The sequence below is a fragment of the Cynocephalus volans genome, chromosome 16 (assembly GCF_027409185.1).
Source record: "Cynocephalus volans isolate mCynVol1 chromosome 16, mCynVol1.pri, whole genome shotgun sequence".
Classification (NCBI taxonomy): Eukaryota; Metazoa; Chordata; class Mammalia; order Dermoptera; family Cynocephalidae; genus Cynocephalus; species Cynocephalus volans.
Genome location: NC_084475.1, coordinates 25,110,997 through 25,124,709, shown reverse-complemented (window position 1 = coordinate 25,124,709; position 13,713 = coordinate 25,110,997). Strand labels below are relative to the sequence as shown.

General features: G+C 34.8%; 2 protein-coding genes across 12 annotated transcripts in view; one reads left to right on the top strand and one right to left on the bottom strand.

Moving 5' to 3' along the window:
• KIF27 (kinesin family member 27) overlaps window positions 1–8,625 on the top strand; it is an 87,957-nt gene extending 79,332 nt beyond the window's left edge. For 6 of the 7 annotated variants that reach the window (XM_063080242.1, XM_063080249.1, XM_063080243.1 and 3 more), the window contains 2 exons: window positions 1,346–1,510; window positions 5,766–8,625. In XM_063080242.1, coding sequence (XP_062936312.1) covers window positions 1,346–1,510; window positions 5,766–6,247 — 647 coding nt within the window. In that variant the 3' untranslated portion in view covers window positions 6,248–8,625. The remainder of the gene's footprint in view (window positions 1–1,345; window positions 1,511–5,765) is intronic. The other variant, XM_063080250.1, reaches the window with a different exon arrangement.
• The window catches only part of LOC134364357 (proline-rich protein 2-like), a 109,567-nt gene that overhangs the window by 86,970 nt on the left and 8,884 nt on the right, over window positions 1–13,713 (bottom strand). The window contains exon 3 of one of the 5 annotated variants that reach the window (XR_010021842.1): window positions 3,779–5,581. The exons of the other annotated variants lie outside the window; for them this stretch is intronic. The gene's annotated coding sequence lies outside the window, so the exon portion shown is untranslated. Of the gene's footprint in view, window positions 1–3,778; window positions 5,582–13,713 lie in introns of those variants that run through there. 5 annotated transcript variants of the gene reach the window in all.

Here is a 13,713-nt window from a genome sequence, read left to right as displayed (position 1 = left end):
GAGCCACAGGCCGGCCCGAAAATGTTGACAATTTATGATTTTTCTAATTGTAACTGAATGTGGGGTATTAAGTTGACTTATGTAACATACTTTATGGGAATTCCGATTTATGATGTCATTAATTTTAAGTAATTTTTAAAAAACAATATGACAGGTTAATCTAAAATAAATAAATATACTTGAATAAAATTTTACAAAACAGCCAATTATGACAAAAGGAAATTACAAACCAGTAGGGCCGTTTTATAAATATGCCACTAGGAAAGAGTAGGTCTGAACATATATATTTTCTTTCTTTTTTTTTTTTTTTAAAGATGACCAGTAAGGGGATCTTAACCCTTGACTTGGTGTTGTCAGCACCACGCTAACCCTATGCTAACCGGCCATCCCTATATGGGATCCGAACCCCGGGGCCTTGGTGTTATCAGCACTGCACTCTCCCGAGTGAGCCACGGGCCGGCCCTGAACATATATATTTTCTGACGGTCAGTACAATGGATTTTACTGGTTCTAGAACATAACCCGATTGGGATTGTGTTAGATATTTATAAATATTAATTAGAGCCTTAAGTTATATCATGGTATAAACTAGAACTTTACTTATTCTGGCTATTTTCTTCATTTTCTGTGTTTTCCTTTGTGGTCTAATTTTTCTACCCTCTTTTTGCAGGTTTTTGTTTTTGTGGGTTTCTTGGCTATAGATTTCTTAGGCCTATAAACCCTAGGCTTAAGACTTCATATAACCACAGTTCCTGGTATAAACTTTATTTATTTATAATTTGTTTGTTTATTTTTTTGTGGCTGGCTGGTAAGGGGCTGATATAAGATATTAATGCAGCTGATAGACAGAATTCTCAATGTGAAATTTTTATAGAAAACATCTTATTGTTTTAAAAAAAAGTCGTTAGTAGCTACTGCAAAAAATATTTATGGGCCAGCCTGTGGCTCACTCGGGAGAGTGCAGTGTTGATAACACCAAGGCCACGGGTTCGGATCCTATATAGGGATGGCCGGTTTGCTCAGCAGCTGAGCATGGTGCTGACAACACCAAGCCAAGGGCTAAAATCCTCTTGCCGGTCATCTTTAAAAAAAAAAAAAAAAAATACTTATGAATCATGAAAATGTGGTAGTTGATAGGGGGAAGGGTGGAGAAGGTGGACTAAGTGCTCAGTCCTACTTTGAAAAATTTTATAGGCAGAAGAATCCAAATTTTAGCTGAAAACAATCCATTCAGGTAACAGATATGTGTAAATAATTCTGACTATATAGTCTGGTAGCTATGCTAAAACATAATTTTGAATCATTTATTTAAAACTCATTTTTAATGTAAATTTCTGTTTTATAGAGCAAGATGGAGAAGGCATTATGGAAACTTTAAAAACATATGAAAATAAAATCCAGCATCTGGAAAAAGACCTTTATTTCTATAAGAAAACCAGCAGGGATCTTAAGAAGAGACTTAAGGAACTGGTAGGGGAAGCAATTCGGCAGCAACTAGCACCATCAGAATGTAAGACTTTCACAGTTACTAGTCATGCCAGCACTGTTTCTCTAGCATTTGGTGAAGCTGGGCCCAATTTGTTGTGCAGCCTTCCCCAATTGATTATTTAGGTTATTTAGGATTAGACATTTACATTTTATTTGTCTCTGTAGGCAAAAATAGTTGTCTAGTCTATGTATAAGATCAAACCACATGAGAAGTGAATGACTGAATGAATAAATGTGTAAGTGTGAAGGAAATAATCACTTATTGATTGTCTGCCATGTGGCAGGGGCTTTTGAGTCCTTAACTCATCTAATCCTTAAAATAACCCTCTAATCTAAGATAGCTGTTGTTTTCCTATTTTATAATAAATTAAGCCTTCTGATTATCACAAAAAAAGAGAATGATAAATGTAAAGGTAAAAGTATATGTGTTTCTAAGATAAGTGAGAGCTTTTCATGTCATGATCTCTGGAAATTCAAAAGCATAATAAAACCCATGTTGAGACAGTGTTTCCTTGCATAATCATATGTAGACATGTAGAATTAGCACTTCCCTAAATGAAATGATAAAACATGACAAAACACTTGTTAAAGTAAAAAGTGCCATGGAGGTAATATATTGCTATGATTAAAATATACCCTCTTTCAGACAGCCCAGTAGAGAGGAATCAATATTTCTAAAATAATATACTCTACATTTTATAAAAGAGTTAGCCTACCTTTGGAGAGAGTATTCTTCTGATAGTTTAGATATGGTTTATGAGAAGTTGACTTTAAAACCTTTTAGGAACACACCTATTTTGTACCTGTAAAGAAAACTGCTTAAAAATGGGTACACAAGACGTGACGAGACCGTTGAAAACTTATATGTATTGCTCAATGAAAAGATATGTGCTGAATATATACTAGAAGTAGACAATGTAGTTTTAAAATTTAAAGCTCAGTAATATTTTAGAAAAGTAGTTCTAATGCTACCTTTATTTATTATATTTATCATTACACACATTTTCACAAATAGCTCCATTTAAGCCTCTAACAGGGTAGGCGGTGTCTGCTAATCCCATTTTTAGATGAGGGAATTGAAGCTTAGAGAGGCCAAGTGACTCACGAATAGAATAGTAATTTGAACATGGTCTAAGGTCCATTGTCTTCTAACTTCCTGGTCCAGTATTCTACATTAAAAGTTGTCTTAGGATAGAGATGTGATATAAACATACAAATCCTGCCAAAGAGACCAACGTTTCTGATTGTCAGTACAGTAATACAGATGTACTTACTGATAGAAGTCAAACATTTGCTTTAAATACTGCCTGCAATGTATAGCTGAAACTTTTACTTGAGACTTTTACTTGCAAAAAGTAAACACTATTAAGTAAGAAACAGAGAATAATCAACATAAGACCAGACCATTTAAGCTTTTTAAAAAATGTACTATTGGGGCTGGCTGGTTAGCTCAGTTGGTTAGAGCACGGTGTTGATAACGTCTTCAATGGTTTGGATCCCCACACCAGCCAGCCACCAAAAGAGCCCTACAAACAACCAAAAAAACAAACAAAAATATAAAAATCTATCAAGTTTGAGATACCTAGTCTGTAAATGGCCCATGTTTATACTACTGAGTCTACTAGACATTTCTTTTAAAATGACAGTTTAGTGTGGTGTAGCATGGTTTAAGAAACCTGGATCCTCATCCTGCTCGTCAATGAAACAAACACAAAAAGCTAAAACAAAGTTAACTAGTCTTGGAGAGGTATAAAATGAGGGTAGCACCTTTCTGACCAACTTACCCAAGAAATCTAGTCTTGATGATAATGTTGAAGATATTACTGCAGCTAATATGGTATTCTACCTAGAAACATTTTAAATACTTTTATTTTGGGGCCATAAAAAGTAATACAAGGGTACACCAAAAAGTTCGTGGAAAAATAGAATTAAAACATAATACAAACCTTTCCATGAACTTTTTGAAGTACCCTCATATATAGTCATTATAGAAAAATTTTAAAATACCAAAACAAAGAAGCAGAAAACAGATCACCCATAATCCTACCTGAATTTTAGCATAATTCTTTTCACATTTTTCCTATGCTTTAAAAAAATACAGTTGCAATCATTTTGGGCATATAGCTTGTACTATATCCTTTCTCAAACTGCTACTTTAATAAAATGACATTAAACAAGATTTGTTTGAGTTATAAAATACAGCAATTTAAATTTATCAAATTCTGAGTTCCTTAAAATGTCTTATATGCTTAATAATCAGTATCCTAGTTAATATGTAACTGTATTATTCAGTTTGGTTTAAAAAAAATTTTTTTTTATTGAAGCATAATTGATTATACATATTTTGGGGGTACAGCGTTGACTACCATCACCTGTGTACCACATGTGGTGATCAAATCAATATTATCAGCATATTCATTATTACAAATCGTAATTATTCTTTATGCCCCTTACCCAATCTCTCCCCAACCTCCTCCTCCTACCTCCCTCCCACCTCGAGTAACCATAGATTTGTTCTCTCCTTTTGAAAGTTCAGCATATTATTGTGGTCTTTCTTTTTCTTTCTTTCAGTTTATTGGGTTTTGATAGTACCCTTTTTATTGTCTGCCTCCCAGACTTATATTTATCTTCTTTGAATATTTTTTGCATTTTCAAATAGCAGAAAAATTAATCTTTTGACTAAACTAACTTGGTCACTTGATAGTCATGCCTCTGTTTTTAGTGTGTCTGTTTTCTGACATATTTTGTGAGGATAAAATCAGTTTATGTGGACATTCAGTTTCTCTACTTGTTAAGTATTTAAAATTATCCTTGTATCAACTTAAATCGCTATAAAACTGTATGAAAGGATACTAGAGTCAGAAGATCTTGGTTGGAATCCTAACTTCTGTTACTAGCAGTGTGACCTTGCACTAATTAATCTTTCCCTAGTTTGTTCCCTCAATTGTAAAATTCTGGAAGAGGGAAATATTCAGTTGCGAAGAATCCAAATGGACTTGGGAGTGAGACTTGGCAGTGAGCCCATCTATGCTCTTTCACATAATGATCTTTTAAAAAAAGATGCCTGGCTGCCTCCGCCACTGTGCCCTGGGCAGGAGGATTTTTAAAATCTAATGTATAGCAAAGTTTGGGAACTGCTGTCTATGGTCAACTTTGTATCTGCTCTAGTTCCATGTGAGGATCTGTGCCATTTGCTAGTTCAAGTTTTTTTGTTTGTTTTGAGAGAATTTCAAAAACTAGAGAATCAGTTATGTTTTAAACCAACGGTTACAAGCTAGAGTGACTTTAGGAGCCAGGGAAACCACAGTGAGTGTGGCAACTGCAGCAGTTGTCTAAATGGGCAGTTGTCATTCTGCTCCAGCTACTGTTGCTATTCAAAAAATGGTAGCTCTTCTGATTTTTTTAGTGAAACTAGAAATACATATTTTTGTAAGAAACTTTTCAATTTTTAAATTTTGGGTCAAGTATTATTAACATTATAGGTCAAGTAAAACATGTATGGGCCACATTTGCTCCAGGGCTGCCATTGTGCAACCTGTTTTCAGACTTTTTGTCTTCACAGGACTTAAAGTGTACTAAGCATGTGTCAACATATTTTAAAGTTGGCATTTTTCATCATATTAGGTCTAGGACCATATGGATATCCCATGAGCATGTTTTTATATTTGATATTAGATATTCTATGATTCGAGGACCTCAGGCTTTGATCTCTAATCACTCACTCTGTTGAGACCATGTTCTCCATTTTGATGGTGGAAGTTGTGGCACACACCCCAGAGTACATGCAGACTGCAGAACTCTGCTGTCGTGCTGGGAGTGCCAACCAAGACCAGATTTTCACACACAGAATGTCAAGTCCCAGAAGTTTCCTTGGAGACATGAGGCAGAGCCAGAATTCTCCAGTGCTGGCTTCGCTTGGCCAGGATTTGGAATTCACCAGCAACAACTCCAGCAGAGGGCAGGTGTGGAAAGGCACCAGAAAGGCCCAAAGTACTCCTGTGTTTCCAGGGAGAACCAAAATTCCTAGAAGACCATTTCTCAACTTTGTTCCATGAATTACAGTTTTGAGTTATTCACATCACATGCAAGATGCCTATAAGTGAAATAAGAATAATTCATATTCACACATCTGTTTGTCTAAAGGCAGTTACTTAACAAAAAAGCTGAAAAACATCATGTATATTGAATAATAATGTAGTTACATTAGAATATTATGGTTAAAATACCTGATTTTGAGGAAATAATCTCTAATTTTATGGTTTGGGAATTATTTTTAGATCATGATGCTGGAGATGGAGTCATGAACCCAGAAGAAGTTGGCATGCTTTCGGAACTAAAATGGGCATCTAGAACTGAGAGTATGAAATTAAGTGGAAGAGAAAGAGAAATAGACCGATCAGCAAGCAGTTCAAGCGGGCAAGCAAATCCTCAGCAGCTTTGGGAAGATGTCTCAGAATTACCTCCAATCGGTAGCTCTGCAGCACCCCCCAGTGGGCATTTGTTAAGCAATGAGGATAAAACAGAAATAGATGAAAATCAGTTTACAAAATCTCACAGTCAACCATCATCCCAATTTCAGCCAGAGGGAAATGTGGGACAACTTTATGGTGTCACACCTGTAAAATTGTGTCGCAAAGAATTACGTCAAATTTCTGCCTCGGAACTGTCATTACGACGTTCCAGTCGTGGAGTTGGGGTTGGATCAATGACTGCTGATTCCATTGAAGTATCCAGGAAACTGAGTGACTTAAAAACTTAGGTGTTTAACAATAGAACTTTTAATTCAGCAGATATGTGAAAAGAGTCCTTTTCTCTCCTGATAAAAATGAAAGCTGAAGCTCTCACTAGCTCTTCCCTCAGGATAAAGGACAAACAGAAGGAAGGAATCCCTAATCGTTTTGTATACTATAAATGTGTATACCTTCCATAGTATATTTGGGGAGTTTTAATTTACATTTCTATAATAACCAAACAAACACGTTTTCCAGTACTTGACAACATTTAAATATTTCTACTTATAAATATGCTTTAAATTTTTTCTAGGCACATTTGAAGAACAAAACTAATAACAGACTAAAATATCCATCAAATGTATATTATTATATAATCTAAAAGTACATTATAAAATATGTTATAATACAATAAGTATATTATTGTTATTTTCAAATACAAGTATGTTGTTATTTTTAAAAGATCCAGATAAATATTGCTACTGACAGAGGGACAGTCACCTGCTGTACATGTTTTGGCACAGCTGAAAATTTGTGCCAAAATGCAGCCTGTGGGCTAAGATAACCTGGCAGGTTTATGGACTGAGATTAATTTAGTTGTCAGAGCCCACGGAAGTTGAGTGGTCAGTCTTGACTTTTTAAACATGGTCTCTGCTCTTTTTCTGGAATTGTTTTTTATTTAAGATTTTATGTCATGGTTTGCTAATATTATGGAATATAAATTTTCATCTCTCCTGCCTTATGTATTCAATATATTTCTCATTATACTACTAAAATTGGGAGAAATAGATGCAGTTCCATGGAACAGGAAAACAATGATAGAATAACACTAAAGCATTCTAACATTTCAAGGAAAAGAACAATGGCTGTGATATATTTGGTCATATATATCATGACAAAAGCCTAGTGCCTTCAACAAAGCACGGCAATTACACATTTATTAATAAATATTTATTAATGACTGCCCTAACTGTAAATTCATTGTAAGATTAAGTAATTTGCTATGCCTTAATTAGAAACAATTCATAAAGAATGTATTCTGATACTGGAATCCTGCTTGCCCAAGAAATTTATAAAGCTTTTTTTTTTTTTTTTTTTTTGGCGACTGGCTGGTATGGGGATCTGAACCCTTGACCATGGTGTTACTAAGTTATGCTCTAACCAGCTGAGCTAACCACCCAGCTGCTTGCCCAGGAAATTAACACATATTTGTTTTACCTGTAGAAATATAAACACATTGTCTAAAAGCAAAGTCACTAACAAAACAAGAAAATGTAGCAATGATGATTAGAATTGGCAATGCAAATGTCAATTGGTTTCTAAACAACAAAGGTATGATTTCTTCTCCCTTTTGGTTAAACATATATCCTTTATATGATCTAATAGATTTCATTTACATATGCAAACACATGTAAATAATGTCTTGAATAATATTCTGGTACTAAACCGCTGCTAATTCTAGTTTAGTAGGTGCCCTCACAAAAATATGGGACCTCCCCCAAGGCAAGTAAAATGATATTTTTTTTACATATACTGATAATAGATTTATTTTACTCTACTTTTCACATGCCTTCCTTAGTCTAAACACTTTGTCATTGTGTTTGCCTTTTTTGCCTGCATATAAAATATGTTTGTGGGTTTTTTTTGTTTGTTTATTGTGTACTTTTTCTTGACCTGTAACAGCATTTGAAAGGAAAAATATTTGCCTCCATAAAGTACTACTTCATTCCCTAACCCCAAAGTGTTATAGATAACAAAGTTGGAGAATTCTATAAACATGAGAACCATGGGTGGTGAGAACATTGATGAAGGTGCTTTTTTATGCCTTAATGTTTGTTTTCTTTAGTTAGTGTATTTTTTTTAGTCCCTCAGTTCTTCATATCTTCATGAACCCAGGGTCCAAGGAGTCAGTAAAATACATATGATCTTCAGTAATGTGGTATATATTGCCACTAGCTATTGCTTTATGTTAGCCTAGGCCAATAAAGTAATGAATGCTTATTTGAGAATAGGTGTCATCTATGGGGGAAAAAAAGGTCTTATACTAAGTTTTAGAATGCACTATAATTATATAACCAAATCCTTAGTGGAGTTTGGTTCTGTGGTTAACACAAAGTGTTGTACATTAAATGCAAGTATGATGTGTTTTGATCTTTCAGTTATTTCCTTAGACACATACTTGTGAATTTAAAACACTGGAGTGCCAGTATTTGGAAGTTCAAGTAGAAAGCCACTCATGTCCACAATTCCTCTTTCAACTTCATTGGAATTTTTAAAAACATGCATTATGTATATTTTACATTTAAAGTTATAATAAGTTGTGGGCTACCTTCATTAGTACTGAAAGCATACTCTTCTACATTTATATTTTCAAAAATTGAAAATAAAGGTGAGAATTAAATTCTTCTGCAATGAGTATCTCAAATGCATTGGGTATGTAGTATTTTTGAGCTTATATGGGCAGTAGTGTACTTAAGGGTACGGTAGCAGGAGCCTTTGCCCAAAGGAGTGTTTTATCACTGTCATTGCTGCTGCTCATAAAAAGCAGACTGATTTTTCATAGGTTTTATTGTTTTTAAATTCTTTACAAACAGTGCAGCCCATATTGCCCACACCAGGGGTGACTATTCCCATTCCTTGTTCTTGGAACTCACTGCATACAGGAAACCAAATACACAATGGTGTTTGATTTTTATAATGGCCTTCATTTTGACCCCAACATGGAAATAATTAGAACAAGGGAAATTATAAAAAGAAATCTCAAAAACTTGATGTTATAATGTTGGCTTTTGATATTTTACACTGTTCTCATTTGTCCTTTTTTGTATTTTTCATTTCTAGGAATTTCCATGAGTCAATAGAATTGCCACTGTTTGAAATGCTAGCAGTGTTATTTGATTGAACCCAAATATATTGAATTAGACTTAGGTATTATGTTCTACTGGTTAATAATAACACACAGTTCTATTGAGTTATCTCTACAGTACCTTAAGAGAAAAATAAAACAATCTCACAGACTTTGTTATAATGAGCAAGATCACTATACGCCTAAAGAACAAAACCATTCACAACAGAGAAGAATAGAAAACTATTTTTTAAAAATTTATACTTATGGGCCGACCCTGTGGCGCACTCGGGAGACTGCAGCGCTGGGAGCGCTCCCGCCGCGGGTTCGGATCCTATATAGGAACGGCCGGTGCGCTCACTGGCTGAGTACCGGTCACAAAAAAGACAAAAAAAAAAAAATTTATACTTATGATTCTTTGAAATTTAAAACTCGATTTATTAGTTAATACTTGTCTAATTAAAGTAGGACAAAAGAAATTTTTAAACTATATTCATATAGTATTTTCAAGCTTATTACAATATATTCAAAGCAAGGTAAAAGTGGTAGATGTTGTTAGAATTTATTTGAGCTGAGCTGTCTTATTTTTAAAAGAACCATCTTGGAACCCGCCCCCCAACAACAAATTATAGGCTTGTGCTGACTTAACCTCCACTCTCCACAATGATCCAGGATTCAAACAGCTCTGAGAAGACAGATGAGTTGGGGGGCGGGGGGGAGATGGAGACAGAAGAGAAAGAGATTTATTTGAAAGCATTCCATAAACCAGCAAAGAATTTTCAAAAATATTTTGACAGAATATATTTTATTTCTCTGGCAAAAAGACTGAAACTTAACCTCAACCTTTGGCTATCTCTAAACCCTAAAGAATACTCCTGGTTAGTCCTGAATTCGCCACTTGAAAATAGACACCCAAGTTTTTATACTGATTGCTTTTCCTATGATCACTATTCATTCAGGATTATATGAGAAACCACCCTAGACAGAATTTGAATGGAAATTGTGGAGCCATTCAATAGAGAAATACAAGAAATGGTAGTTTTGGGTTAATTCCAACAGCCAAACAAATCGAAGAAAGCAGGCCTTAAGCGATTTTGATATTGAAGAATCATGAATGATATACCCTAACAAACATTTGATTGTAGGCAAAATTGACAGGATTTCTCTTTATAAAACAATACTACCTCAACAATTTTGCTTAATTTTTCTCTGTGCTAAAATATCTCTGAATTTTTCTACTGAATAACCTGTGGATAAGAGTTCCATTCATGGTTACAGACCAGCAGCTACTGGCCTACCTTGAGAGGCTGAATTAATGTTATTCATTTTTGTTTGTGGCCTGCTGTGGCATTTCACTATCCTATCCTGTGGGAGTGAAAACGAGTAAGGAATTATCTGAATTTGCCTGATTTGTAATTTTGATAAATTTTAAGTATTGTCAAAGTTTTCTTATTTTCTAGCATGATTGTTTTTTCTAGATGGGAAGAGTGGGAACAGGGCAAGGAATTTTTACACTGAGGGGCCAATCTCCTTTTGAAATTCCCATTACCTGGGATCGGGGGTGGGCAGCATCTGAATTGTTCTATTCAAGGCCTGGGTCTAAGCCCATCTGTTTCACGGACATTTTCCAGACTGGCTTCAGATGTCACCAGCTGTAACACATGACTGGAGTGACCCAGGTTATAATCTTAGTAATAGAGTATATTAAGTAATGATATTTTCTGAAACACTAGCCTTTTGTTTTTAAAGCTGTTTATGAATCACTTCCTTGCATTTAAAATCTTACTTTTCAAATGTAACTCAAGGTAATTATTAACAAATTAATTGGGGGGGAAACTGCTATTTTCACTATATGGCAAATAGTCTGTTTTATCAAATAAACACATGAAAGCACTTTGAAAACAGAATCATTGTACATGTTTAAGATGAAATTATAAGTAGGTTTTCCATAGAGTTGGCTGTCAGCACACAAGTGGTTGCTTATTTTATATCATAAAACATTTTCTAAATGTAAGTTTTAGTTATACTTGTTATCAGAAGAAATAACAGTATTCTCTGGGAAGTTTCATGTCAATTCTCACAAAAGACTTGCTGAATCTATTTTCATAGGCATAAGAAGTGCTTCCTGACTATTTCTATGAATGAAAGAATATGTTTTTACTGGGCTTTTAACCACCAGTTTTTGGCTATTTGTTCCTTTTTTTTGGCAGCTTGCTGGTACAAGGAACACACCCTGGACTTTGGTGTTATCAGCACCACATGCTCTAACCAACTGAGCCAACTACCCAGCCTGTTACTTCTTTCTGTTCTTGAACTATGGCTGGAAAACAACTTTGCTTAAAACAGAAAAACTGTTTCTATTTAGTAGTCACAAAGATAGTTTAAGCTCTGTTTTTCCCCCTAGGAGAACTGTAAAATAGTAAGTTAACTTTTTGGCACATCTATAGAGACGTTATCAAATTGACAGCACAGTTAGTCTTCATTTGGCATTTGATACCATTAGCTATGACACACAAGTATATTAAAATTAAATTTGACATTACCACGATGGTCTCTCCTTCATAAACATTCAGAGGGGAGCTCACTCCCCTTTTCAAGGATCTGCCAATGTTAAGAAATACTTTGTCTGTTTGGATCAAAGCACCCATGACTTGAGCAGCCCAGTAATCAAGGCTCCAGAAGTCCAAGACTTCAAAGGTAATGGAACCTACAATCGGAAGTATTCTAGTGGATTGTGAACAAACAGATCAGAAAGGTAGAATACTAACATACACGTTTCCTGAAAGAGTTACCTTCAGGAACCTCTTGAAGTCCTCTTAGGGTTTATTACAAAATTCAATATAGGAAGCTGGATGTAAAGACCTGATTACATATAAGTTTAATTAGCCAGGCCACAGCAAACTAAAACACCCTTCAGGACCAGGGCCAGTATTCTTAGGTTTAGTTCTTAAATGGAAAAGAATCTTTGCCTCTTCCAAAGGGTGAGCTGGTAGCTAAAGTTATTTTTTACTGAAAACATCACAAAATGGCATCTACAGACAACAGATGGAAATTTCTATAGATTTTTAACTTATAGACATTTTTCCTGCTTTATTTTCTATCAGCCTTTTATTTTGGGTGCATAGAGTTGTGCTCAAAGAACTTACATCCCAGTTATAAGTATTGTGAAGAAAATAAAGCAGGGTATTGAATATATAATTAGGGGTGCTTTTTCAGATGGAAATGTTTCTGAGCTCACTTGTACATAAAACTGTAAAAACTAGACATAAACTCACTGACAAGAAACACTGCTTTTCAATTGGCCTAATGTGTTCATACTCAATAGGGGCAAGTATCATAAATTGTATCTGAGCAAAGAAATCGCTTCCAACTAGTTTTGGTGGAGGGGAAGAGCACTGAGTAACTGTGCTGAGCCGTGCTGTCCCTTTGCAAACAGGATACTGCTCTACATCTACTGCTTTGATCTATACAATTGCTTAGGATTTATTCCAAGTTTAGGATCACATTTTGTTGTTAAAATTTTTTAATTGAGTATGATTTACATAAAATTTACCAACTTAAAGGTGCACAAGTAGTTTTTAGTATATTCACTATCTTATGCAATTATACTATTCCAGAATATTTTCATCACCCCAAAAAGAAACTTTGTCCCTATTAGCAATCAGTCCTGATTTCTCCTTTCCCCCATTCCCTGACAACTACTAATCTACTTTCTGTCTCTATGGATTTGCCTAGTCTTAACACTTCATATTATGATATTATCATATAAATGATATTATACAATGTGTAACCTTTTGTGTCTGGCTTCTTAATCTAGCATAATGTTTTCAAAGTTCATCCTTGTAGCATGCAACTACTGTTCATTCCTTTTTATGGCTGAATAATATTCCATTGTGTGGATATACCACACTTTATCCATTCATGAGTTGATGGACATTTAGATTATTTTCACTTTTTTGCTACGAGTAGCCATGATATGGAATGCTGTGTGCATTTGTAAACACGTCTTTGTGTGAACTGTCTTTAGTCTTGGTTATATACCCAGGAGTGGAATTGCTGGGTCATATGGTAATTTTATGTTCAACTTTGGAGGGACTGTCAAACCGTTTTCCACAGCAGCTACCCCATTTTACATCCCCAACAGCAGTGTGTGAGGGTTCTGCTGTTCCTCACCCTTGTCAACACTTATCTATCTTTATTCTAGCCATCCTAGTGGGTGTGAAGTGGCATCTCTGTGGTTTTGAGTTACATTTCCCTAATAACTAATGATATTGAGTATCTTTCATGTGTTTATTGGCTGTGTATCTTCTCTGGAGAAATGTCTTTTCAAATCCTTTGCCTATTTGTCTTTTCACTGTTGAATCGTAAGAGTTCTTTATGTACTCTAGATACAAGTCCCCTATCAGACAAATGATTTGAAAATGTTTTCTCCCATTCTGTGGGTTATCTTTTCACTTTTTAAAAGTTTTATTTTGTTTTTAATTGACACATAATTATACATATTTATGGCGTACAGTGTGATTTTTGATGCATGTATATACTGTGTAATGATCCAATCAGATAGTTAACATATCTACCAAATAAACATTTATCATTTCTTTGTGGTTATAACATTCAAGATCCTCTTTCTGGCTATCTTGAAATATACAA